Source organism: Capra hircus, chromosome 6 (genome assembly GCF_001704415.2).
Source record: "Capra hircus breed San Clemente chromosome 6, ASM170441v1, whole genome shotgun sequence".
In the NCBI taxonomy this organism is placed as follows: Eukaryota; Metazoa; Chordata; class Mammalia; order Artiodactyla; family Bovidae; genus Capra; species Capra hircus.
The window spans coordinates 61,483,422-61,510,079 of NC_030813.1; the positions used below are offsets into that span (position 1 = coordinate 61,483,422).

Sequence of the window (26,658 nt, forward strand, 5' to 3'; positions counted from 1 at the left end):
TCTGAGGTTATAGATATTTCTCCTGGCAATCTTGATACCAGCTTGTGCTTCATCCAGTTCTGCATTTCTCATGATGTACTCTGCACATAAGTTAAATAAACAGGGTAATAATATACAGCCTTGATGTACTTCTTTCCCGATTTGGAACTAGTCCGTTGTTCTGTGTCCAGTTCTAACTGTTGCTTCCTGACCTGCATACAGATTTCTAAGGAAACAGGTTGGGTGCTCTGGTATTCCTATCTCTTTCAGAATTTTCCACAGTTTATTGTGATCCACACAGTTAAAGGCTTTGCCATAGTCAATAAAGCAGAAATAGATGTTTTTCTGGAACTCTCTTGCTTTTTCAATACAGCGGATATTGGTAATTTGATCTCTGGTTCCTCTGCCTTTTCTAAAATCAGCTTGAATATTTGGAATTTCACGGTTCACATATTGCGGAAGCCTGGCTTGGAGAATTTTGAGCATTACTTTATTAGCGTGTGAGATGAGTGCAATTGTGCGGTAGTTTGAGCATTCTTTGGTATTACCTTTGGGATTGGAATGAAAACTGACCTTTTCCAGTCCTGTGGCCACTGCTGAGTTTTCCAAATTTGCGGGCATATTGAGTGCAGCACTTTTACAGCATCATCTTTTAGGATTTAAAATAGCTCAACTGAAAATTCCATCATCTCCACTAGCTTTGGTCTTAGTGATGCTTCTTGATATCTTTATCTAATTCAAGAGTGTCTGGGATTGTAAGGAAAATGGTATTATTATCTTCCTCCCCCAAATTGATTACTGTGTATAACTGCTGATCCATCTGAATCAGGACTGAGAAAGAATTCTCTTGGAACTGGGCGTGGAAACAAAATTAAGAAATAACTGGGTATGGTTGTAGATCATACCATATCGACAGCCCTAGATTTCAAATGTTTGTGTTCATTTTGAAGTTCAAAAGCTTTTTTTTTTACCAGTTAAGTAATAATTCTTTTGTATCATGAATGAACTTAGGTCATGGTATAACATTCTACTGTGTGTGTATATTACTCTTCCAGGTATTAAAAAATGAGGTAGTCATCAAATTTTAACTCGTTTCTTCTTATGAAGACACCATGTGTCTCATTGTCTTCATTTGAACTATTTCCCATCAAAATCCTTATCTGATTAGGATTGATGTTTCCTTCCATTAAGCTTATGCATGGACTGTTATAATTCTTTAGTGAAATATTAACTTATGCTTTATTTTAATATTTATTTCCTAGGCATACTGTATTTTAGCGGGATCATTAGTATCTGAAGGAGGTACGTACTATCCCAGGATTTTGTTATTGTTAATAATCTATAGTCCATTTTTATAGTTTGCCATTAATAATAAGTTCTCTTGGTTAAAGAAAACTGTAGAAATAGGAATAAAGTTTTGTCTCCTTTGAGGGAGGAAATTCTTTGTATAATGTACTATGTTGATTCCTGTAATGGATGGGGCCAAATTTGGAAAAGCTTTTTTGTTCTTATTCTTAAGTATCATATCATAATGCTCAGAACATTTGAAATGGAGTATAAATGCATAACTATATAGTGAGTTTTTAAGAATCAGGCTTTAGTAATGTTAACCTGGGAAGACTGTCCCTTTTTGCAGAACAAGTATTTTTTAAGTTTTTGAAAGTTTCAGCTATAGCAGTAATATGACAGAGAAGTGCTAATACCATGCATGAAACTGGCTTATCTGCTGCTCTACTTATAGTATGTTTACTTCTGAAACATTGTCATTTTCTATGCATTATCCCTTCATCTTTGACAGTCTTGTGAAATGTTGGTAATACCACCTGCCTCAAAAGGTTGGGAGTCTCAAAAGTAATTGTGCTTAGTGTGGTACCTGACAACTAATAGTTGTCTACTAAATTAAGGCTGTTGTGACAGTAATGATATTTAAATTATGGTAGCTAAAAATATGGGATTCATTTTATTATAATGATTAACTGGAGTTCTTGATAATGGCTAGTTTAATATAGAACTTTTCCTTATTGACAGCTCTTAGATAGCATTAAAGCATTGTGCCTATTTATCTATCTTTTGAGATGCCATCTTTAAAGTTTGGAGGCATGAAGTTTCTTCCATCTGATATGAGTGCTTTTCTTTCAGCAACACTTCTTGTTGCTGTAAATGAGCTTCGTAGGAGTGCTCGGGCCAAAGGAATGTCATTTTACAAGTATGGTATGTACTTTAGAAACGTAGGTGTATTATATCATCATCTCTATTTGCCTAAAATCACCGAGTACTGTTGCTTTGTTCCAGATAGATGTGTACAAAATATATCTCAGTGTCTTCCCTATATGGCTCTTACTTATGTATTAGCTCTTTTAAAAAGAAAAATGTAGTGTAATTTGATAAGGAGTGCTTTATGTTTGGATTTAACTTATGTGGACTTCAGTATTTCTGTGTATGCTTATGTAACTTGAGAAAGTAATCTGACTTTAAGTATCAGTTATTGTTAACATTTAAATCAAGTAACTATGTTTATATTGAACAGTTTTAAAAGTCAGGATCTCATACATTTTTAATTTTTTTTTTTATGGCCATTGGGCACAACTTGTGGGATTTCAGTTCCCCATGAAGGGATTTAACCTGGGCCATAGCAGTGAAAGCCTATAATCCTAGCCACTAGGGAACTCCCTTTTAATTCAAATTAAATTAAGTTAAATTAATGGACATTTTATGTTACCTGATAATATCAAATTAAGATTTCAAAAGTTTCTTTTCTTGTCTCTACCCCAATGACTAAGTAATGGAAAGTCGTGATCCTAGTACAAATGTTATATTACTGGAGGATACTGCAGCAGTGTTGGGAGTGACAATAGCAGCCACTTGTATGGGCCTAACCTCCATAACAGGTAAATATTTCTCGGATTACAGGTGATTTATTTGTACTACTTAAATAATCCTTTAATATGTGGGAATTTTCCTTTATATCACTGAAAAAATTTAAACCAATAATAGATTGTTAAATGTGAATTTCATACTAACCGTTTGTATAAGACAAATAAGACAATAAAAGTATTCAGATTTCTGAGTTAGAAATTTCTCTTAGAAGTAAAGAAAGCTGCTAATAGAGCATTTCTGTAATGCTCTAAACCTTTCTAGCTGTGACTTAGAAATAATTACACAACTGTTCAGAGCTTTTAAGTTCTTTATGTGTAGAGATATTGGTAATACTTGTCCTAGTGACCTTACAGGTTTGAGATAATATATGAGAGAGAACTTTAATAAACTCTAAAGTTTAAAGTAAATATGCATTGTGGCTCATCCATTTGTCTTTTTCCACTATTAGTGCCAATAATAACTGCTCTTGCTTTCCTGTTTCCTTGGTTCTTTAGTTGCTTCCATCCTCATTCTGGCAGCTAGTTAAATGTTTTGAAGGCCAGTGCAGCACAGGTGAATAAGAAGACAGAAAAACCATTTTATTTTTATTTTCTAAAATAAACGAACCAATTATTATGAAGAAACTCAATTTGTGAGGTTGCAGTTCTCTTGGAACGGTATTTCCATTCTTCCCTGTTTGTCCTAGCATATTTAAAATAATTTTTGGTAATGAGTTTCCACCGTTTGCAGTATTAACATAGTCTGAAGTATGAATAGATTTTTCTCATTTTGAATGTGCGTATTGAGACTAAACCATCATTTTCTGATGTATACTATAATCCAAAGTACTCCTAAATGTTTTGATTGTTTTTCTAGTTGACCTTACCATTTTAGACACTTTTTAGACATAAATAATTTCTTAGCAAAATGTCAGGCTTAAGGAAAGTATGACTTGATGAACAGGTCAACTTTTAATAGAGGGGTAGGATGGGATCAAGGGTGGGAGGGAGGTTCCTAGGGAAGGGCATATATATACTTATGGCTAATTCATGTTGTTGTATGGCAGAAACCAATACAACATTGTAAAGCAATTTTCCTCCAGTTAAAAATAAATTAAAAAAAAAAAAAGATTGAAAATAAACAAGATAAAGATCTCTATCAAGTCTGTTTTATTATATCCTTCATTAAAAAGTTTCACCTTAATTTTTATTTGATTACTTAAGTCATTTACATTAAATGACATGCCAGGAAATAAGATATTTTCCAGCTAATAATTCTGTTCGTTACTATTGTAATTCAGTTATTAATAATGTATATTTGAAAATAAAAATAATTAAGTTTAGATTTCTAAAGAATAGCAGTATTTGATTTGAAACTCTGTAATTACAAACTTCCTAATGGATTATGTTTTACAAGTGGATCATATTTGTATACTTTAGTAGTACAAAATAAGTCGTCCCTTTTTAGTGTTGTATTTTGACTACATGTTAATAAAACTAATGTAAATTGAGGTTTGTTTTTAGTAAAACATGTATATTTTATCAAGCATTAAGGTAATTTAATACTGACATTTGATCTATGAAATAAAAGGCTTAATTATGAAAACCTTGTGTGTAAAATTTATTATAACGATTTAAAGTATAATATTTATTGATACATTCATAGATAATAAGTCAACTCTAATTGGTTTTGGAAGAGAATATAGCCCTAATAACCTAAAGGCAAACTTTACAATCGGAATCATCTGGAGGTATTGGGAAGGCATAGAATGCTAGACCCCTGCTGCAGATTTCTGATTTAGAAGGTCTTGAGCGAGACCTGAGAATTTGCATTATTACCCACATTATCTAGTGATGCTGATGCTGCTACTGGTCATAGGACTGCATTTTGAGAACCACTGCTTTAAGGTAGCCATTAGATGCAAATGAACTTCCATTTTCTTTCTGCTTTCTTTTTATATATCTAAGAATGTTACTACCTATGTATCATTCTTGGTTGAAAGAGATAAAAGTGCCTCATACATATTTTTTTTTATGGCTTAAATCTTTCACAGAACCTTTGTGAGACAAAACACAAATTTTTTTTTTAGCTGTTGATCCTACAATTATTTTGTCAACTGGGAAAAGTGCTACCGACATAACAAAAAAGAAGTGGACCCTTTATTACTTTAGTATATATATCATGTCTCTAATTTGAAAATGCTCTGAACCCTAACCCATGTAACCAGGTGCAAGTAATGGATCATAAGTAATTAAACTGCATAATACTCCCATGCAGCAAGTTGTAGCATTCTTATTTTGTAGAATAGTAAAACTATTAGGAAAAAGTAATTAAAGGAATTAGGAATGAATTTCAAGTCCCTTGATTTACTAATTCAGCTTCTTTGCTCCCTTAAGCTCACTGAAATAGAACATGTTAATTTACTGACTTCTTATGTGCTTTTATTTAGGGAACCCACTGTATGACAGCCTGGGTTCTTTGGGTGTGGGCACCCTATTAGGCGTGGTCTCAGCATTCCTCATCTACACTAACACAGAAGCACTCTTAGGGCGATCCATCCAGCCAGAACAAGTACAACGGCTTACTGAACTCCTGGAGAACGATCCATCAGTAAGGTCAGTTTATTCCAGTGATGCTGTTAAAGTTTAGAGAAATAAATTAAGAAATACAAATGCTTGTTTTATAAGTTCTTCCAAAAGAGGTTTTGAATCCCTAGCCGTCAGAACTTTTTAGTCTATTACTTTGCAGCATTGCAACCTTATAAGAAAGCAAGTGAAAGCATTTAGCAGACTCCTTGAATTTCCTTTTAAATTTTGTATATTTTTAATTTTTCTAAAAATAAGGAACAGTTATATCATATAATGGGAACAGAAGTTTGCCAAGTATTTGCCTCTTCATTGTGGAACCACTTATATGAAATCTTCATATTTATATTTGCCTTATATTTGTATTATAATTACAAATTGAATATGTATTTTTAAAAAATTATTTGACTGCACTGGGTCTTACTTAGAGCATGTGAAGTCTAGTTCCCAGACCAGGACTGAACTTGGGACCCCTGCATTGGGAGCTTGGAGTCTTAGCCACTGGACCACCAGGGAAGTCCCCGCAAATTGAATATATTGAACTTAAAAGATTTTTATTCATTGGGATATGACTACCAAATTGAATATAATTTATACTTTTTTTTTTAGTGTAGACATCTTATTTTAGCTTATTTTAAATATTTTCCCTTATAATCTTTATCGTTAAATGATAAAGAGTTGAAGATTTAAGAGATAATCAGAAGAGATAAAGTGTTCTAATAGAACTTAGTGAACTCAAGCAGTAGTGTAGTTTCAGAGTGAAGGGGAAGGAACAATCCTTTAAAATTCTAATTTCCTACTAACCTATACACACGCACACATATTTAAGAATGTGTTTGTCTTGTGTGATAATTAAAATTTTTAAGTTCAGTCTTTTAACAATGACCTCTATATCTGTATCACTAAAACAAATGAGTATGTGATTACTATATTTATATTCTAAGCCCTACATGTTTATTCTTAAAAAGTAGTTACCTGCTGGATCAAATTAGAAGTTGAGCATTTTTAGAATCAATACTAGGCTTAGTGACTTCATGTTATATTCTCCATATTAATATCCTTTTCTTGTGATATCTTTTGTCTACTTTTAGTATCATGGTAATACTGACTTTATAAAATGAGTTGGAAAGTGTTTCCTCTTCTAATTTTTTTTAATGAGTATGTAAAAAAAATTTGTTACAATTTCTTCTTTAAATTTTTGGTGCAATTCAGCAGTGATGCCGTCTGGGATGGGCTTTCTGCTTGGTTAGTTTTTTGATTACTTGCTCTATCTCTTGTTACACGTTTATTCGATTGTCTGTTTCATCTTGTGTCAGTTTCAGCAGTTTGTGTCTTTCTAGAAATTTGTCCATTAGTTCTAAGTTATCTAATTTGTTGGTACAGCTGTTCCTGGTTTCCTTTGTATTTCCTTTTATTTCTTTAGGATTGGTAGTAATGTCTCCTGTTTCATTTCTGATTCTGGTAAGTTAAGTGTTGTTTATTTTTTTTTCTTGGTCAGTCCAGCTAAAGATTTATCAATTTTCTTGGTCTTTTCAGAGGACTAACTTTTGGTGTAATTGATTTTCTGTCGCTTTTTCTATTTCTTGAATCCTGCTCAAATCTATATTATTTCCGTCCTTCTGTTTGATTTACGTTTAGTATTGATTTAGGTTTGCTCTTTTCTCAATGTCTCAAAATGGTACGTTAAGTTTTTTTTATCTGATATCCATCTTCTTTATTTAATATAGGCTTTTACAGTTATAAATTTCCTTCTAAGTACTGCTTTCACTTCATCCTATAAATTTTATTATATTGTGTCTTAATTTTCATTTACTTCAAAGTATTTTCTAATTTCACTTTAGATTTCTTCTTTGACCATTGGTTGGTTAGTAGTGTGGTTTAATTTCTCAAATGTCTTTGTTACTTCTTATTTCATTCCATTGTGGTTGTCAAGCACTCTTTTTTTTTATTATTTCTGTCCTTTTGAATTTACTCAGCTTTATTTTATAGGCTAACATATGATCTGTCTTGGATAATGTTCCATGTGTACTTGAGGATGTTTATTCTACTATTGTAAGGAGTGTTATGTAGATGTCTGTAAGATTTGGTTGGTTTATACTGCTCAAGTTTTCTGTTTCCCTATTGATCCTCTTGCCTTTGTTGTTTTCTCCATTATTGAAAGTAGGATATTGAAGGCCCCTATTATTGTTGTTGAATTACCTATTTCTCCTTTCATTTCTGTCAATTTTTACTTCATGTATTTTGGCACCCATTTGTTAGGAATAATGTGTTTATAATTTGCATATGTTTTTTATAATTAAACTCTAGGAAAGAACTGTAAATGGAAAAATTGTGACCAATTTGAAATTTCCTGAAAAGTGCTGCACTCAATATGTCAGCAAATTTAGAAAACTCAACAGTGGCCACAGGACTGGAAAAGGTCAGTTTTTATTCCAATCCCAAAGAAAGGCAGTGCCAAAGAACACTCAAACTACCGCACAATTGCACTCATCTCACACACTAGCAAAGTGATGCTCAAAATTCTCCAAGCCAGGCTTCAGCAACATGTGAACCGTGAACTTCCAGATGTTCAAGGTGGTTTTAGAAAGGCAGAGGAACCAGAGATCAAAATGCCAACATCTGCTGGATCATCGAAAAAGCAAGATAGTTTAAAAAACATCTATTTCTGCTTTATTGACTATGCCAAAGCCTTTGACTGTGTGGATCACAATAAACGGTGGACAATTCTGAAAGAGATGGGAATACCAGACCACCTGACCTGCCTCTTGAGAAACTTGTATGCAGGTCAGGAAGCAATAGTTAGAACTAGACATGGAACAACAGACTGGTTCCAAATAGGAAAAGGAATACGTCAAGGCTGTATATTGTCACCCTGCTTATTTGACTTATATGCAGAGTACATCATGAGAAACACTGGGCTGGAAGAAGCACATGCTGGAATCAAGGTTGCCAAGAGAAATATCAATAATCTCAGATATGCAATGATACCACCCTTATGGCAGAAAGGGAAGAAGAACTAAAGAGGCTCTTCATGAAAGTGAAAGAGGAGAGTGAAAAAGTTGGCTTAAAGCTCAACATTCAGAAAACTAAGATCATGGCATCCGGTCCCATCACTTCATGGCAAATAGATGGGGAAACAGTAGAAACAGTGGCTGATATTTTTCTAGGCTCCAAAATCACTGTAGACGGTGACTGCAGCCATGAAATTAAAAGATGCTGACTCCTTGGAAGGAAAGTTAGACCAACCTAGACAGCATATTAAAGAGCAGAGACGTTACTTTGCCAGCAAAGGTCTGTCCAGTCAAAGCCATGGTTTTTCCAGGAGTCATGTATGGATGTGAGAGTTGGACTATAAAGAAAGCTGAGTGCCAAGGAATTGATGCTTTTGAACTGTGGTGTTGGAGAAGACTTGAGAGTCCCTTGGACTTCAAGGAGATCCAACCAGTCCATCCTAAAGGAGATCAGTCCTGGGTGTTCATCAGTCCTGGCCTGATGTTGAAGCTGAAACTCCAATACTTTGGCCACCTGATGCGAAGAGCTGACTCATTTGAAAAGACGCTGATGCTGGGAAAGATTTGAGGGCAGGAGGAGAAGGGGACAACAGATGATGAGATGGTTGAATGGCATCACCTACACAATGGACATGGGTTTGGGTGGACTCCGGGAATTGGTGATGGACAGGGAGGCCTGGTGTGCTGCAGTTCATGGGGTCACAAAGAGTTGGACACAACTGAGTGACTGAACTGAACTGAAATAGTGAAGATCAGTAGATTAAATTGCTGGAAAAATAAATGTCAGTATTTCAGAAAGTTTATATGGTTTTTAAAGCAGTGTATTAGTTATCTCTATTGCTCTGTGACAAATTACCCCACAACTTTGTGATTTAATACACCATTTATTACCTCACAGCTTCTATGGATCAGGAATCTGAGTACAGTTTACCTGGGTCTCGTCTCTAGGGTTTCTCACATGTTGCAGTTAAGGTGTTGACTGAGACTTGTCATCTCCTGGGGAAGGATCAGCTTCTAAGCTTACTCCCACAGTTATTAACAGAATTTAGTTCCTTTGCCATGTGGAACTCTCTAACATGGCAGTTTGCTTAATCAAAGTATCCAAATAGAGAAGACAATAGATGTTGAGTGTGGACAAGATAAAAGTCACAGATCAGTCATCTGATCTTGAAATGACACCTCATCATCTTGCCATATTCTTTTGGTTAGGAGCAAATCACCAGGGGTAGCCTGCATTGAAAGAGACAGGATTATACAAGGGCCTGAGCACAGGAGGAGAGGATCGCTGGAACCATGATAAACATTGCCTATCACAGTTTTCTATCTGCAGTTAAGATATATAAATAACTAAGAATATAAGGGAAAAGTATATCAGAATATTTTTACTAACTGCCGTTTAATTTTAGTCACGTCATGAGTATTTTATTTAAATTGTTTGTTAAGACTGAGTTAGATACGCTTTTCTAAAATGAATAAATTGTATAGCCTCTTACAAATCTGGACAAGTTCTGTTTCAATTTGGACATATATAACTTTATAAATATTGAGCCATTAATTCTTATTTTCATCTATACATCTTTATTCATATGGATGAAGAATTTTAGACTCCGTGGTATCTTGCCTAAGGTCTCTCAGGCGGATGTTTTAAGAGTTCTTGGTGCCTCATTTAGGCTTGTTTTCCCAGTAGAAAATCTCAATGTCCTTAGAATTCAGAGGGTTTTTATTTTCTGATGTATCCTGTAAACAAAAGATATTATAGTGATTACCATAGAAAGAAGGAATTTATCCATAGTGTTCTAGGGAAGATTGATGCCTAGGATTAGGGCAAGAAGGATAAAAATCAGTTACGCTTGAGCATCTGCTTCCTTTTCTGGAAGGCAGAATGGTATAATGGAAAGGCCACTAGGTTTGGATATCTAAAGGTCTGGGGTGAGGCCTGGCTCTACTGTTGACTAGATAAATTACCTTAGACAGGTCTCATATCCCTTTGGGACTCTTTTATCTAGAAATTAAACATGCTACCTTAATCTACTTTATAAATGTCATTGATTAAATGCCTGCTGTGTAATTGGTACCATATTAAACATTTTATATATCTTGGTTCATTATTTCCCACATCCATCCTGTTCAGTACAGTTCAGTCGCTCAGTTGAGTCTCACTCTTTGCGACTCCATGAACCGCAGCACGCCAGGCCTCCCTGTCCATCACCAATTCCCGGAGTTTACCAAAACTCATGTCCATTGAGTCAGTGATGCCATCCAACCATCTCATCCTCTGTCGTCCCCTTCTCCTCCTGCCCCCAATCTTTCCCAGAATCAGGGTCTTTTCAAATGAGTCAGCTCTTCGCATCAGATGGCCAAAGTATTAGAGTTAAAGCTTCAACATCAGTCCTTCCAGTGAACACCCAGGACTGATCTCCTTTAGGGTGGACTGGTTGGATCTCCTTGCAGTCCAAGGAACTCTCAAGAGTCTTCTCCAATACCACAGTTCAAAAGCATCAATTCCTTGGCACTCAGCTTTCTTTATAGTCCAACTCTCACATCCATACATGACTCCTGGAAAAACCATGGCTTTGACTAGACCTTTGTTGGCAAAGTAACATCTCTGCTTTTTAATATGCTGTCTAGGTTGGTCTAACTTTCCTTCCAAGGAGTCAGCATCTTTTAATTTCATGGCTGCAGTCACCGTCTGCAGTGATTTTGGAGCCCAGAAAAATAAAGTCAGCCACTGTTTCCACTGTTTCCCCATCTATTTGCCATGAAGTGATGGGACTGGATGCCATGATCTTAGTTTTCTGAATGTTGAGCTTTAAGCCAACTTTTTCACTCTCCTCTTTCACTTTCATGAAGAGCCTCTTTAGTTCTTCTTCCCTTTCTGCCATAAGGGTGGTATCATTGCATATCTGAGATTATTGATATTTCTCTTGGCAACCTTGATTCCAGCATGTGCTTCTTCCAGCCCAGTGTTTCTCATGATGTACTCTGCATATAAGTCAAATAAGCAGGGTGACAATATACAGCCTTGACGTATTCCTTTTCCTATTTGGAACCAGTCTGTTGTTCCATGTCTAGTTCTAACTATTGCTTCCTGACCTGCATACAAGTTTCTCAAGAGGCAGGTCAGGTGGTCTGGTATTCCCATCTCTTTCAGAATTGTCCACCGTTTATTGTGATCCACACAGTCAAAGGCTTTGGCATAGTCAATAAAGCAGAAATAGATGTTTTTTAAACTATCTTGCTTTTTCGATGATCTAGCAGATGTTGGCATTTTGATCTCTGGTTCCTCTGCCTTTCTAAAACCACCTTGAACATCTGGAAGTTCACGGTTCACATGTTGCTGAAGCCTGGCTTGGAGAATTTTGAGCATTACTTCACTAGCATGTGAGATGAGTGCAGTTGTACGGTAGTTTGAGCATTCTTTGGCACTGCCTTTCTTTGGGATTGGAATAAAAACTGACCTTTTCCAGTCCTGTGGCCACTGTTGAGTTTTCCAAATTTGCTGGCATATTGAGTGTAGCACTTTCACAGCATCATATTTTAGGATTTTAAATAGCTCAACTAAAATTCCATCACCTCCACTAGCTTTGTTCGTAGTGATGCTTCCTAAGGTCCACTTGACTTCACATTCCAGGATGTCTGGCTCTAGGTGAGTGATCACAGCATCAGTTCTTCTGTGTATTCTTACCACCTCTTCTTAATATCTTAATATCTTCTGCTTCTGTTAAGTCCCTACCATTTCTGTCCTTTATTGAGCCCATCTTTGCATGAAACATTCCCTTGGTATCTCTAATTTTCTTGAAGAGATCTCTAGGCTTTCCCATTCTATTGTTTTCCTCTATTTCTGTGCGTTGATTGCTGAGGAAGGCTTTCTTATCTCTCCTTGCTATTCTTCGGAACTCTGCATTCAAACAGGTATATCGTTCCTTTCCTCCTTTGCTTTTCGCTTCTCTTCTTTCCACAGCTATTTGTAAGGCCTCCTCAGACAGCCATTTTGCTTTTTTGCATTTCTTTTCCATGGGGATGGTCTTGATCCCTGTCTCCTGTAGAATGTCACAAACCTCCATCCATAGTTCATCTGGCACTCTATCAGATCTAGTCCCTTGAATCTATTCCTCATTTCCAGTGTATAATCGTAAGGGATTTAATTTAGGTCATACCTGAATGGTCTAGTGGTTTTCTCCACTTTCTTCAATTTAAATCAGTTTGGCAATAAGGAGTTCATGATCTGAGCCACAGTTAGCTCCTGGTCTTGTTTTTGCTGACTGTATAGAGCTTCTCCATCTTTGGCTGCAAAGAATATAATCAGTCTGATTTTGGTGTTGGACATCTGGTGATGTCCATGTGTAGAGTCTTCCCTTGTGTTGTTGGAAGAGGGTGTTTGCTATGACCAGTGCATTCTCCTGGCAAAACTCTATAATCCGTCCTGTTAGGTAGTTATTATTAACCTCATTCTAATACAGTACTCTGAGCATCGTGTGAAAAAGAAGCTATTGAAAAAAAGATTATGAGATAAAATGACAGTATTGTAAAAAGCAATTTAGAGTTGATTTTTTAATCCACAAACTATGTAATTAATGTATATAAAAATTACCATAAAATACTAGTGTTTGCACTTTTGTATGGCATTATACCAAAAAAGAAAAAGCTAAACGAGCAAGTTTTTGGAAAATGGTAGGTAGTGCTTAATGGTGAACACTCTGGAAGCTATCTTAATCCATTTTCATACTGCTGGGAAAAAATAAAAATTCTAGACTTTTGCCACTATAATGTGTATATGTGTATGTAAATTTGTATGCGTTGTTATTAATTGCAGGGCAATTCATGATGTTAAAGCCACAGACCTGGGATTAGGGAAAGTGAGATTTAAGGCAGAAGTGGATTTCGATGGACGAGTTGTTACGAGATCGTATTTGGAAAAACAAGATTTTGACCAAATGCTACAAGTAAGTTTTTGTATTTTTTGTTTTTTTTTTTTCCTTATATAGTCAAGGGTTGAAGAATCACTTCCTGAGTAAATAAAATAAAAGCTTTTCTTTGTAAGTCTTAAAGTCAGTTCAGGTTTCAGCTTCTTAGGGCTCTAAAAATTTGGCAAAGACCTCTTTGTTTAGTGTAAGAGTGATTCAAAGGAGACAGCAGAAAAGGTAATTTATTATTAAAGTGCTTGTTAGTGCCAGACATTTTATATATGCTATTTTATTCACTCTCAACAACCTGTGAGGTGAAGAAATAATATTTTCATTTTTATTTTATTTATTTTTGATAATTTTTATTGATTTAGTTTTGGCTGTATTGGGTCTTCATTGCTCTGTGGGCTTTCCTCTAGTTGCAGCATCAGGGTCTACTCTCTAGTTGTGGTACACGGGCTTCTAATTGTGGTGGCTTCTGTTACGGAGCACGGGCTCTAAGGTCTGTGGTCTTTGGCTGTTGGAGCACGTGGCTCAGTAATTGCAGCTCCTGGGCTCCAAAGTGAAGTGAAGTCACTCAGTCGTGTCTGACTCCTTGTGACCCCGTGGACTGTAGCCTACCAGGCTCCTCCGTGCATGGGATTCTCCAGGCAAGAATAGTGGAGTGGGTTGCCATTTCCTTTTCCAGGGGATCTTCCCAACCCAGGGATTGAACCCGGGTCTCCGCATTGCAGGCAGACGCTTTAACCTTTGAGCCACCAGGGAAGCCCAAAGCATAGGCTTAATAGTTGTGGCCCAAGGGCCTAGTTGCTCCATGTCATGTGGGATCCTCCTGGGCCAGGGATCAAACCCATATCTCCTGCTTTGCCAGGCAGATTCTTTACCACTGAGCCACAAAGGAAGCCCCTTAATTTTTTTTTTTCTTATTATGTTTTTAATTTTTTTAATTTTAAAATCTTTAATTCTTACATGCGTTCCCAAACATGAACCCCCCTCCCACCTCCCTCCCCATAACATCTCTGTGGGATAGGCAAATTCAGACACAGAAAGATTAGATAACTTGCCTAAATTTCAGAGCCAAAATATGGAATCAGATATTAATTTAGATATCTGTAACTCCAGAATCCATGCTTTTTTATTAAGAGTACTTTAAAGGAAGATTTATAGATAATAGTATAATGAGTAGAGCAGAGGTTACCACTTGCCTTTGTTTAATATTAACATTTACCATACTGTATTTGCTTCAGTTCAGTTCAGTAGCTCAGTCGTGTCTGACTCTTTGCAACCTCATGAATTGCAGCACACCAGGCCTCCCTGTCCATCACCAGCTCCCGGAGTTTACTCAAACTCATGTCCATTGAGTCGGTGATGCCATCCAGCCATCTCATCCTCTGTTGTCCCCTTCTCCTCCTGCCCCCAATCCCTCCCAGCATCAGAGTCTTTTCCAGTGAGTCAACTCTCTGCATGAGGTGGCCAGGGTATTGGAGTTTCAGCTTTAGCATCGGTCCTTCCAAAGAACACCCAGGACTGTAAGATCTTAAAAAACGAAAAGAAGTCATTACAGAAATAGTTACAGCCCTTGTTTCTCCTTCTAGATCTCATTCTTTTTTTCCCATCCCAAGAACTAATAATTGTCTTGAATTTAGTACTTCTCATTTCCATTCAGATTTTTATACTTTTCAACATATTTTTCTTAGCACAAGATAGAATAACACTTCACGTGTTTGAAAATTGTTATAAGTGATATAATATGATTATCTCTATAATTTGTTGAGCAGTGTGTTTTATGTTAATATTATACCCTAATTAATTTACTTTTACTTGCTATATAATATGTCATCTTATAAATGAACATACTGCAGTTTATTTATCCAGTCCCCATTTGATGAAAAGTTATATTGGCCCCAGTGTTAAACTATTGGAAACAACACCACGATGGCATTTTTATACACGTTTCCTTGTTTGCATGTGCAAAACTTTAGGGCACATGTGCAAGAAATTTAGGGCACTATTATATAACTCGATTTAAAATAGGTGAGCAATTGGCTGAACATATCTTCAGCTTCGTTAGTTATTGGCAAGTTCAGTTCAGTTCAGTCGCTCAGTCATGTCTGACTCTTTGCGACCCCATGAATTGCAGCACGCCAGGCCTCCCTGTCCATCACCAACTCCCGGAGTTCACTCAGATTCACGCCCATCGAGTCAGTGATGGCATTCAGCCATCTCATCTTCTGTCGTCCCCTTAGATATTGGCAAATTGTTCTCCAAAGTATGTCCGTTTAACTTCCATCATCAATGTAGCAAAGTTTCTATTGCTTCACATTTTCGGTAGACTGTATTGACAGTTTAAAAAATTTTTGTCATTATGATAGATATAAAATAGTATCCTATTGATTTAGTTGATATTTCTGTGATAGTAGTAAGGATAATCAGCATAGAAATTTATTGACCATTGGAATTTCCTCTAGTTACTTCATTGTTCATTTTCTTTCTCTTATTTTGACAGATTTGTATATGTTTTATTTTTAATATGCTGAATACTAATCCTTCCTCAGTTACGTATATGCAGCTAACTTCCTAGTTTGTAATTTATCATTACACTTTGTTGTTTTACAGAAGATTTAATGCAGTTTTTAATTGTATGTCAAATTTGAAATGCTTTTTATTATCTTGATTGAGAAACCCTTCTGTATCCCATTATCATAAAATATTCTTTTCTTCTAAAAAGTTTATGGTTTGCTTTTATACCTATGGTTTTCAGTCTACTTGGAATTATTTGTTTATTAGTCTAAGGTAGGGATTTAGGTTTTTTTCCCTATTAAAAAATAATTTTCTCAGCACTACTTACTGATTTGTCCATTCTTTTCTCACTGGTTTTGCAGTGTTACCTCTGTGGAGCATTGTACTCAATTTTTCTGAAATTGATTTTTTTTTTTTTTTTTTTAGAAATAGGTGGTCCATGGCTTATGGCTTGAAAGGTTTCCATATTTCATAAAACTCAATGGTATTTGTTATAATTTTTTTAAAGAAATCATCAATGTATGACTATAATTTTTTTTTAAGAATTTATTTTGTTTTTATGTTATCGTTTTCTTTTATAGGAAATTCAAGAAGTGAAGACTCCTGAAGAACTAGAGACCTTTATGCTTAAACATGGAGAAAATATTATTGATACTTTAGGAGCTGAAGTAGATAGACTTGAGAAGGAACTGAAAGTAAGATATATTTATAAGAATAATATGCTAACAGTGTCACCTATTGTTTGAATATTTATCTGTGTCAGGCACTTTGCTAATTGCATTACTTGTATGCTTTTATCTTCTCAGTAACCTCATAACGTATCGGTAGTTATGGTCAACAAAATGACCATGTTAGAGAAGTTAGATAATATACTCAAGGAAACAGGGGACTTGGGATTTGAACCTTTATTATTTAGTTTTAAGATTCAGTATTTTTAACCCCTGTTCTATACTGATTGCTTAGTTTCTAAAATAGTCAGAGGTTTGTCTTTAAGTAAAAAGTGGTCTCTAATATTTTTAGAGAAAGGTAAAGTGGAAACTTTAGATTCTGTTCAAAAGTTAAAAAAAATGACTTTAAATATGTACATCTTTCTTTAATCTGACATTAATTTATATTTTCTGTTTGTTTCTGTTCAGTTGATAGCATTAGAAGCTATCTTTTTTTATACTAAAATATTACGTAACCAGACTGCCTTTAAAAATACCTCTGTGTTCTGAAATTGTCATTTGTTGACATTTGAGTTCTAATCATTTGCAGTGATGAAAACTTGTAAATGATTTTTAACATCTATAGTTTGTTGACGGCAGTGAATTTTCTTTAGTTGATGTTGATCAGTATTTAGTATTGTTAAAAATTGATGAGAAACGACAAATTGAAGGGAAACATTTTTATCACTATTTTACTATCTTTCAGAATCTACGTACGTAATCAGATTAACAGAAGCACTTCAAAAAAAGATGATTTTGTTAATGTATTTAATTTTGATGATTTTGTTATTGTTAATATTATAGTTCATGAGCTTTATCAGGCATGATTTTCAGAACTTCTAGATGAGTAACTGTCACATATTGTGATATTAGGATTCTACTGTCTTAAATGTTATTGAGGACTTGAGCTTTTTTGGCAGGTTATATTTATTGATACTTACCAAATTATAAATTACAATTGAGAAATTTAAGAATATTTATTCATATAAGAAGATAAATTGTTATATTCTCTTTTAATGTTATATCAAAACCTGGCAATTGGTAACCTCTTAAAGCTTAGTTGTGATGCAAAATATGAAACCATTCAATGAACTTTTCATACAATGTTTGAAGTTAAACTGCACAGTCCACAAGACCATCTTCATTTGTGACACCAGTTGCAAAGTTCAAGGAGTTTCTACGACTATCCTCAGGTTTGATAATTCACTAGGAGGACTCACAGAACTCACTGAATGGTTTGTTACAGTGAAAGGATACAGATTAAAGCTAGCCAAAGGAAGAGGTGTATAGAGCAGAGTTCTGAACCTGGAGTTTCACTGTCCTCTCCCCATGGAGTCATGGACAGTGTTACATTCATGATAATGTTGTGTGACAGTTTGCATAGAGTGCTGCCAACCAGAGAAGCTCAGCTGAGCTTTGGTATCCAGGAGTTTTCTCAGGGCTCCGTAGTTGACTGCTTGAGTAGCCGATCTCCAGCCCCTGTAAGGAAGAGCTGACACCTTTAGTCTCCACCCCTTTCTGGAGATACAGCAGCCACCATGTGGCCAAAGATAAACAAAAACATAATTATTAGGCAGGATTTCCAAGGGCCTGAAGATTACCTCCCAGTAACCAAGAGCAACTATCAGACCTCTCTTTGGATACAATAAGTTCGCTCCTATACACTATTATATTAAAATCTGTTAGCTTATCTTTGTTCTGTGTCTGATGGCATCTTTTAGCCCATGCATGATTCTTTAGCATTATGAATTGGTCATTTGGAAGATACTGTCTCATTGAATTTATGCACATCACTCAAATGTTGATACATTTCTAAATATTGGGAAGCTGTCAGACTCATCATGGTGAATGAGTTTTTCAGCATCCTAATTTTGACCTGAAAGCTTGCATTTTATTATTAGCAGCAAAATACTATTAGTTGTTTTTCTTGCAGTAGACTTATTTTGTTTATTTCCTAAGAGGGTGCCTACCAAATAACCAGATTTTAACAACCATGGTTTGTTAGTTATTCTTTCAAGTAAAAATGGTGTTCAGATAAAAAGCATCTGATTGAGCTCATAATTCAAGCACTCATGGGGGTTCCTTTCCTTGTGACATCAGACTTCAGTGTGGAACTAGAGGGCTTTATACATACTTCACATTTTGTCACAAAACATTTTTTAAAAATTGTATGCAAGGATTTCAGTTTAATGATTTTTAACATCTATAGTTTGTTGAAGACAGTGAATTTTCTTTAGTTGATGTTGATCAGTATTTAGTATTGTTAAAAATTGATGAGAAATGACATTGAAGGGAAACATTTTTATCACTATTTTACTATCTTTTAGAATCTACGTATGTAATCAGATTAACAGAAGCACTTCAAAAAAAGATGATTTTGTTAATGTATTTGTTTTAATTTTGATGATTTTGTTAGTTAACATTATAGTTCATGAGCTTTATCAGGCATGATTTTCAGAACTTCTAGATGAGTAACTGTCACATATTGTGATATTAGGATTCTACTGTCTTAAATATTATTGAGGTCACAAAGAGTTGGATGCAACTGACCATTCATGTGATTTAATTAGAAGCCATTAAATCATTAATTATAGTCTTTTCAGCCAAAGATGGAGAAGCTCTATACAGTCAGCAGAAACAAGACCAGGAGCTGACTGTGGCTCAGATCATGAACTCCTTATTGCCAAATTCAGACTTAAATTGACGAAAGTAGGGAAAACCACTAGACTATTCGGGACCTAAATAAAATCCCCTACAGTGGAAGTGACAAATAGATTCAAGGGATTAGATCTGATAGACAGAGTGCCTGAAGAACTATAGATGGAGGTTCATGACATTGTACAGGAGGCAGTGATCAGGACCATCCCCAAGAAAAAGAAATGCGAGAAGGCAAAATGGTTGTCTGAGAAGGCTTTCCAAATAGATGAGAAAAGAAGAGAAGCTAAAGGCAAAGCAGAAAAGGAAAGATATACCCATCTGAATGCAGAGTTCCAAAGAACAGCAAGGAGAGATAAGAAAGCCTTCCTCAGCGATCAGTGCAAAAAGTAGAGGGAAACAATAGAATGGGAAAGACTAGAGATCTCGTCAAGAAAATTAGAGACACCAAGGGAATGTTTCATGCAAAGATGGGCACAGTAAAGGACAGAAATGGTGTGGACCTAAGAGAAGCAGAAGATATTAAGAAGAGGTGGCAAGAATATACAGAAGAACTATACAAAAAAGATCTTTATGACCCAGACAACCACGATGGTGTGATCACTCACCTAGAGCCAGACATCCTGGAATGTAAAGTTAAGTGGGCCTTAGGAAGTATCACTATGAACAAAGCTAGTGGAATGGAATTCCAGTTGATCTATTTCAAACCCTCAAAGATGACGCTGTGAAAGTGCTGCACTCAGTATGTCAGCAAATTTGGAAAACTCAGCAGTGGCTGTAGGACTGGAAAAGGTTTTCATTCCAGTCCCAAAGAAGGGCAGTTCCAAAGAATGCTCAAACTACTGCACAATTGCACTCATCTCACACGCTAGCAAAGTAATGCTCAAAATTCTCCAAGCCAGACTTCAACAGTACGTGAACAATGAACTTCCAGATGTTCAAGCTGGATTTAGAAAAGGCAGAGGAACCAGAGATCAAATTGCCAACATCCGTTGGATCATCGAAAAAGCAAGAGAGTTCCAGAAAAACATCTTCTGCTTTATTGGCTACGCCAAAGCCTTTGACTGTGTGGATCACAACAAATTGTGGAAAATTCTGAAAGAGATAGGAATACCAGACCACCTGACCTGCCTCCTTAGAAATCTGTATGCAGGACAGGAAGCAACAGTTAGAACTGGACATGGAACAACAGACTGGTTCCAGATCAGGAAAAGAGTATGTCAAGGCTGTATATTATTACACTGCTTATTTAACTTATATGCAGAGTACATCATGCAAAATGCAGGACTGGATGAAGCACAAGCTGGTATCAAGATTGCCAGGAGAAATATCAATAACCTCAGATATGCAGATGGCACCACCCTTATGGCAGAAAGTGAAGAAGAACTAAAGATAAAGAGCCTCTTGATGAAAGTGAAAGAGGAGAGTGAAAAAGTTGGCTTGAAACTCAACATTTGGAAAACTAAGATCATGGCATCTGGTCCCATCACTTCATGGCAAATAGATGGGGAAATTGTGAAGACTTTATTTTTCTGGGCTCCAAAATCACTGCAGATGGTGACTGCAGCCATGAAAATAAAAGACCCTTGCTCCTTGGAGGAAAAACTATGCCCAACCTAAACAGCATATTAAAAAGTAGAGACATTACTTTGCCGACAGAGGTCCATGTAGTCACAGCTATGGTTTTTCCAGTAGTCATGTATGAATGTGAAAGTTGGACTATAGAGAAAGCTGAGCACCAAAGAATTGATGCTTTTGAACTATGGTATTGGAGAAGACTCTTGAGAATCCCTTGGAATGCAAGGATATCAAACCATTCAATCCTGAAGGAAATTAGTCTTTAATATTCTTTGGAAGGACTGATGCTGAAGCTGAAACTCTAATACTTTGGCTACCTGATGCAAAGAACTGACTCATTTGAAAAGACCCTGATGTGGGAAAGATTGAGGGTAGGAGGAGAAGGGGACAACAGAGGATAAGATGGTTGGATGGCATCACCAGCTCAATGAACATGAGTTTGAGCAAGCTCCGGGAGTTGGTGATGAACAAGGAAGCCTGGCATGCTGCAGTCCATGGGGTCTCAAGAGTTGGACACTCTGAGCGACTGAACCGAACTGAAATCATTAATAGACTGAATTGTCTCATGTTTTTAAGTTATATAAGTCTTTCAAACCAAGAAGCCACATTTTTCCTACACTTTTGGGTGAAAATATCCCTGACTAATTTGGTTGTGGTGGTTTAGTTCCTTAAATTGTGTTCAACTCTTGCCAACCCATGGACTGTAGCCTCCTAGGCTCCTTTGTCCATGGGATTCTCCAGGCAAGAATACTGGAGTGGGTTGCCATTTCCTTCTCCAGGGGATCTTCCTGACCCAGAAACCAAACCCAGGTCTCCTGCAGTGCAGGCAGATTCTTTACAGACTGAGCTATGAGGGAAGCATAGCTAAGGTGGTCATCAGTTCAGTTCAGTCGCTCAGTCGTGTCCGACTCTTTGCGACACCATGGACAGCAGCATGCCAGGCCTCCCTGTCCATCACCAACTCTTGGAGTCTACTTAAACTCATGTCCATTGAGTTGGTGGTGCCATCCAACCATTTCATCCTCTGTCGTCCCCTTCTCCTCCTGCAGGAGGAGAGGAGGAGAAGGTGGTCATAAGGTATAATTAATCTCAAGTCAAAGGAAAGTTCTTGTGTTATGTATCATATCCATAGTGGGAAAATCCTCCCGAATCTTACCTTGCTTTGTAGTAGCATAACGTTACAATGTCTGCTTATTTAGCGTGTGTTTCCTCACTAAAGATAAGTTCTTTCAGGTCAAGCTCTGTTTGTTTCTTGTTCATTGTTGTATGCTTCAGTGCTTGCTACAGTCTAGGCCTATAATAATTTTTGTTGTTGAAATTTCTTTAGATTTTTCTACAATCTGACTTCTGCTTATCTTTCCAGTCTTATCACTAACCCTCCCTTTTTGCAGTTTCTGTGCTGATCATAGCATAGAGTCAGCAGGCTCTCTGACTTAGCTCGTATTGTTTCTTCTGTCTAGACCCTTTTCCTCATCTGTCTGGAAAACTCACTGTATTCAAACCTAGGTTAGATATTACATCCTCAGTGAATTCCTTCTGGATCTCATGAATGAACATAATAGATCTCATGTTATTGTAACCAGAATCATTATTTAGTACATGAAAATAGTTAGGAGCTTTGGGGTCTGGAGTCCGGCCTGGAATCTGTCTTGTCTCCATCACTTACTAGCTGTGTGACTTTGGATGGTTAGTTAATTTCTTTAACCTTCAGTTTTCCCATATGTAAAATGGAAATAATTGGGTTATTATAATAGTTTTAAAGCGCATATTATTCCATGAAGCCTCTTGCACAGTGTTTGAGACAAGAGTAACTGCTCATTAAATGTTAACTGATTATTATTATTAGTTATAATGCTTTAACTCATAAAGGTTATTCATATACTTGCCTCTGACTAAACTAAGTCCCTCAGAGTAAGAAGCAGAGTCTTATGTAATAACCATAGCTCTACTTTCTAGAACAGTCTTAGATCAAGACTATATGGAGTGTTACTGGAATATGTAAAATAAGTTAATATCAGCTTAATTCTGATTATTATTGTTCTGCAGTGATTTTCACCACAAATGAGAGTACTTGTCCTGCTTTGCAGTACTTTGCATGTACTAGATTCTTAATTGATTATTGTGTTAATGAACATACGGACAAAACTCAGGGAGGTTGGACTACTTACTGTTAGTGTTTATAGTGTATAATTGGTTGTTGTCTGTTGATCTTGTGTTTTTCCCTACGTAAATATTTCTGTTGATACTATGCTACAGCGAAATAGTTTGACCAGATGTTTTCATTGGCTTTAGGGAGCAAAAGAAATAAAAAGAGCGACTCTCCTGGCAGTCCAGTGTTTCAGACTCTGAGCTTCCAATGCTGGAGGCACATGGGTAATGATCCCTGGTTGGGGAACTAAGATCCCACATGCCATATGGTGCATCTAAGTAAATAAAATTGATAAAAAGGAATAAAGGAAATAGAAGATTGTCTTTTGCTATTAATAATGTAACGGTGATTTTTTTTCCTTCCAGAAACGAAATCCTGAAGTTAGACATGTAGATTTAGAGATACTATAGACTTGATGGGATGAATCGCCTTGGAACCAAGTTTGCGAAGACTACTTTCCCACCCTGAGGGAGTCATTGCCATTCAGAAGCCGTTTATTTGAAGATGGAGGAAGTATTTATATGAAAAGGGCAATTCAACAGTCCATAGAACTAAAACAGCTTCTTCTAAGAGACATATTACAAGTTGAATCAATTTGGAAATCATGTTTTTATGTTTCAATGGGAAACGTTTTAGTTACTTAAATTGTTCATAATTTCTTATTTTAGCCTGTCAGTGTGTGTTGTACCTGCAATCATGTTTCCTTCCTTCACATGGGTAAAAATAAGCAGCATCCATAAGATTCAGACTTTTTATTTTGTTGCCAGTGAAGATTTCACTCCATCAAAACCTGTCAGTCTTGAACATTCTGGCTAAATCTTGTATTCTGGTTTTTAAACCAGTCACTCCGTTTTCAAAGTCTGTCTTTCCATATAGAATGTAGAAATTATTTCGACATAGCTTGTATTTTTGCCCTGAGCACTAAGAGGAACACTGTCCTAATAACTTGGTTATCCATAAATGTTCATTCCAGTAGGACTTTGTTACTAAATTGAAGGAAGATAACTTCAGTACACTCTTGTAGGTCATGCTAGTTGCCATTTTGTAAAATTTCTTTTCTCTCCTTTGTTTTTTTCCCTTATTTAGTTCAATTTTTCTAATGGTAGGAAGTATAACTCTAGATGTTTCCATGGGCCAGTGTGATGACTGGTTTTTAGTGTTTGTTTTTGACTGGCTCCAGTGCTGCCGTGTGCATTTACTAGGAGATAATGCATTTATAAGCATTTTGACATTCTGTAAAGTGGACTAGAAATATTTATAATTTTACAGACACCACAGCGTTTTATTTTTAATTTATTTTAAAAGAGGCACTACTTATGTACATCTGAACTGTGTGATATTCCTTGCTTTCAGAGATAGAGATGTAAACCTCTAATACAGAAACTTGTGACCATGACTTTATTTAATGTCATAGTCAATAGTATAACAGGAGTTTCTTGCAGTTACAAATGGGCATTTAGCATAAAGTATGATTATAAATTATGTAAGTAGCTTTCTAATGATCATAAGTATCAAGGTGAAAAAACGTGCAATTCAGTAATTAAAAACTTAGTGCAAAACTACAGCTGTGTCTCTCCATTCATCAAACCAGTTCCCATGCACTTTAAATTGTTCAGGGACCGATGAGCATTGTCCATGCGAGAGTGATGGCTGGATGAATAGTCTCTCTGCTAGATACAGGGGTGTTTAAGGACCTAGGTCAGTGTCTATAAACTTATTTAGATTGAAGTTTATCAATTATAGCAAATTGTAATGCCAGAAGCAAAAAATAAACGTTTGATTAAAGGGTTTGTAGTGGTAATCTTTCGACCCAGAACTGTCGTTTACTGGAAAATTGTGAAAATCTAGCTTGCTGCACATTTTTTACCATTACAAAGCATTTTGCATGCTGTACATTTTAAGTGAAATAACATTCCAATTTTATTTTTTAAGATACAAAACTCTTTTATACATATACCTGCGTACACCCACAATTTGTTCTTACAGTTTCAAATTCTTCACCCTTTTTAAGAAACTTTTTTTACCCATTATAATTCACTCTATATTTTGTATGTCTGCCTTCCTCCCCTTTCCCACCTGCCATTTTGTTATCCATGTCAGTGCCATATGGAAAGGTACCACATTATATCCAATTTCCTCCTAGTAAAATTACTCTGAAAAATATCACATAGCTAGACAAGAATATTCACTTACTGAAAAAAATCTCAAGTTGATGTGCAATAGTTATTCCAAATGGTAGATTTTGTTTAAAGGACTCCCTGAAAGAAGCCAATCCCTGATACTTCTTTCACTTTTCTAATCTGATCTTGACTGAAGTAATACCTAATTGAAGGTTATGTTTCTGTCCTTTCTTCCTGGTCTTGTCCTGCACTGATACTTTAAACTTTAAGTGAAATTTGACATAAAGAAGTACAGCCTGTCTAGGAATTTAAGGTATAACAACACTGGTCTTTGTTTTCTTTTAAATGAGAGTCAAATTTGAATTTTGAAATCAGTGAATTTTATCCTCTTTCTTTAAAATTAAGATAATATCTAATGTTGGACAGAGAAGAGGTCAGTTAAGGCCATTACTTCTCTTTGTATTAAGCTGAAATCTGGAAACTAGCAAAGGCGAAGTATACTTGTTTTCAGCCCTGGTTGTAAGTAACAGGCCCCAGACTATGGAAGGTGGCATGTCTCTCAGACCACAGCAGAGGATGAGGAGTAGAGATCTATTTTTAAGTGGACTATGTTAGTGGCCAGAAATATTCAGTTCCAAAGAGGGAGATTCCTGAACATATACTTAGGAAACTGTAAGATAGAATCAGATTGGAAAACCTTCAAGTTTTTAAAAAAATAAATTTATATCTGCATACATCCTCCTACACACCAAATAACCCAGAACAACAAAATGGCATTAGATTTGAATTTTGGGTATATGACTTCAGTGTGTTACCTTAATTATCCTATACTTTGGGTAATGCTTTTTGGTAAAATTACACCATCTAGAGGAAATAGCTTAAGTTTTAAATCTGATAACTTTTTGAGAATGCTGGAAACTACAGAAGATTGCACAGGCATTTGGAATTTATACTATTTTTCTTAGATTGCATTTGTCAAGCTTTGGCATTTCTTTTAAATGTGATGACCCCCAATTTACCAAACTGTCAGAAGTCAGTGAAGCAAAGAATTGAAGGTAAAATGTTGATTCAGAGATTGTCCCCCCTAAATCCCTCATCTTTGTCTCTGAAGTGGAACTTTGGAAAGCGTTTATGTAGAAGATTGGTCTGGCAGCCTTTATATTTGCATTTAAGTTTACTAGCATCTCTAGACTTGGTTTTATGGAAAAGAAAATTTTTGTTTCTATTACATTGTATTTCATCTGTCTGATCTCTGTGGCAGGTTAGATTTCCCTGGTCCCTCAGGATGCGTTCTTCCTTAATAAATGTTGTATGTAAATAAGAATGTTTTACTTCTTAGTTTGGGATTCCCCCCCCCCCCCCGTGAATAAATGTTTGTTAAATACTTCTTTACCTCATGTGCTAACCTTAAATCATGCCTGTGTTTCCAAACAATTTAGTATTTCTTGAGCATGGTTGTTAATTTGTGGGTGTCCTCAGTTTTACAAAACTAAGATATAAAAACCCTTAATTGTTTTATAATCCATTTACAGTATAAAGAGAACTATTAATATACTGTTAGGATATCATGTGCTTGGTAAAGTGAAAATTTAAA

General features: G+C 36.0%; 1 protein-coding gene across 1 annotated transcript in view; it reads left to right on the top strand.

The window, feature by feature from the left end:
• Positions 1–26,388, top strand: part of SLC30A9 (solute carrier family 30 member 9) — an 80,719-nt gene extending 54,331 nt beyond the window's left edge. The window contains exons 12-18 of the mRNA XM_013964616.2: positions 1,242–1,281; positions 2,119–2,190; positions 2,760–2,867; positions 5,285–5,450; positions 13,245–13,374; positions 16,437–16,550; positions 23,310–26,388. Coding sequence (XP_013820070.1) covers positions 1,242–1,281; positions 2,119–2,190; positions 2,760–2,867; positions 5,285–5,450; positions 13,245–13,374; positions 16,437–16,550; positions 23,310–23,354 — 675 coding nt within the window. The 3' untranslated portion in view covers positions 23,355–26,388. The remainder of the gene's footprint in view (positions 1–1,241; positions 1,282–2,118; positions 2,191–2,759; positions 2,868–5,284; positions 5,451–13,244; positions 13,375–16,436; positions 16,551–23,309) is intronic.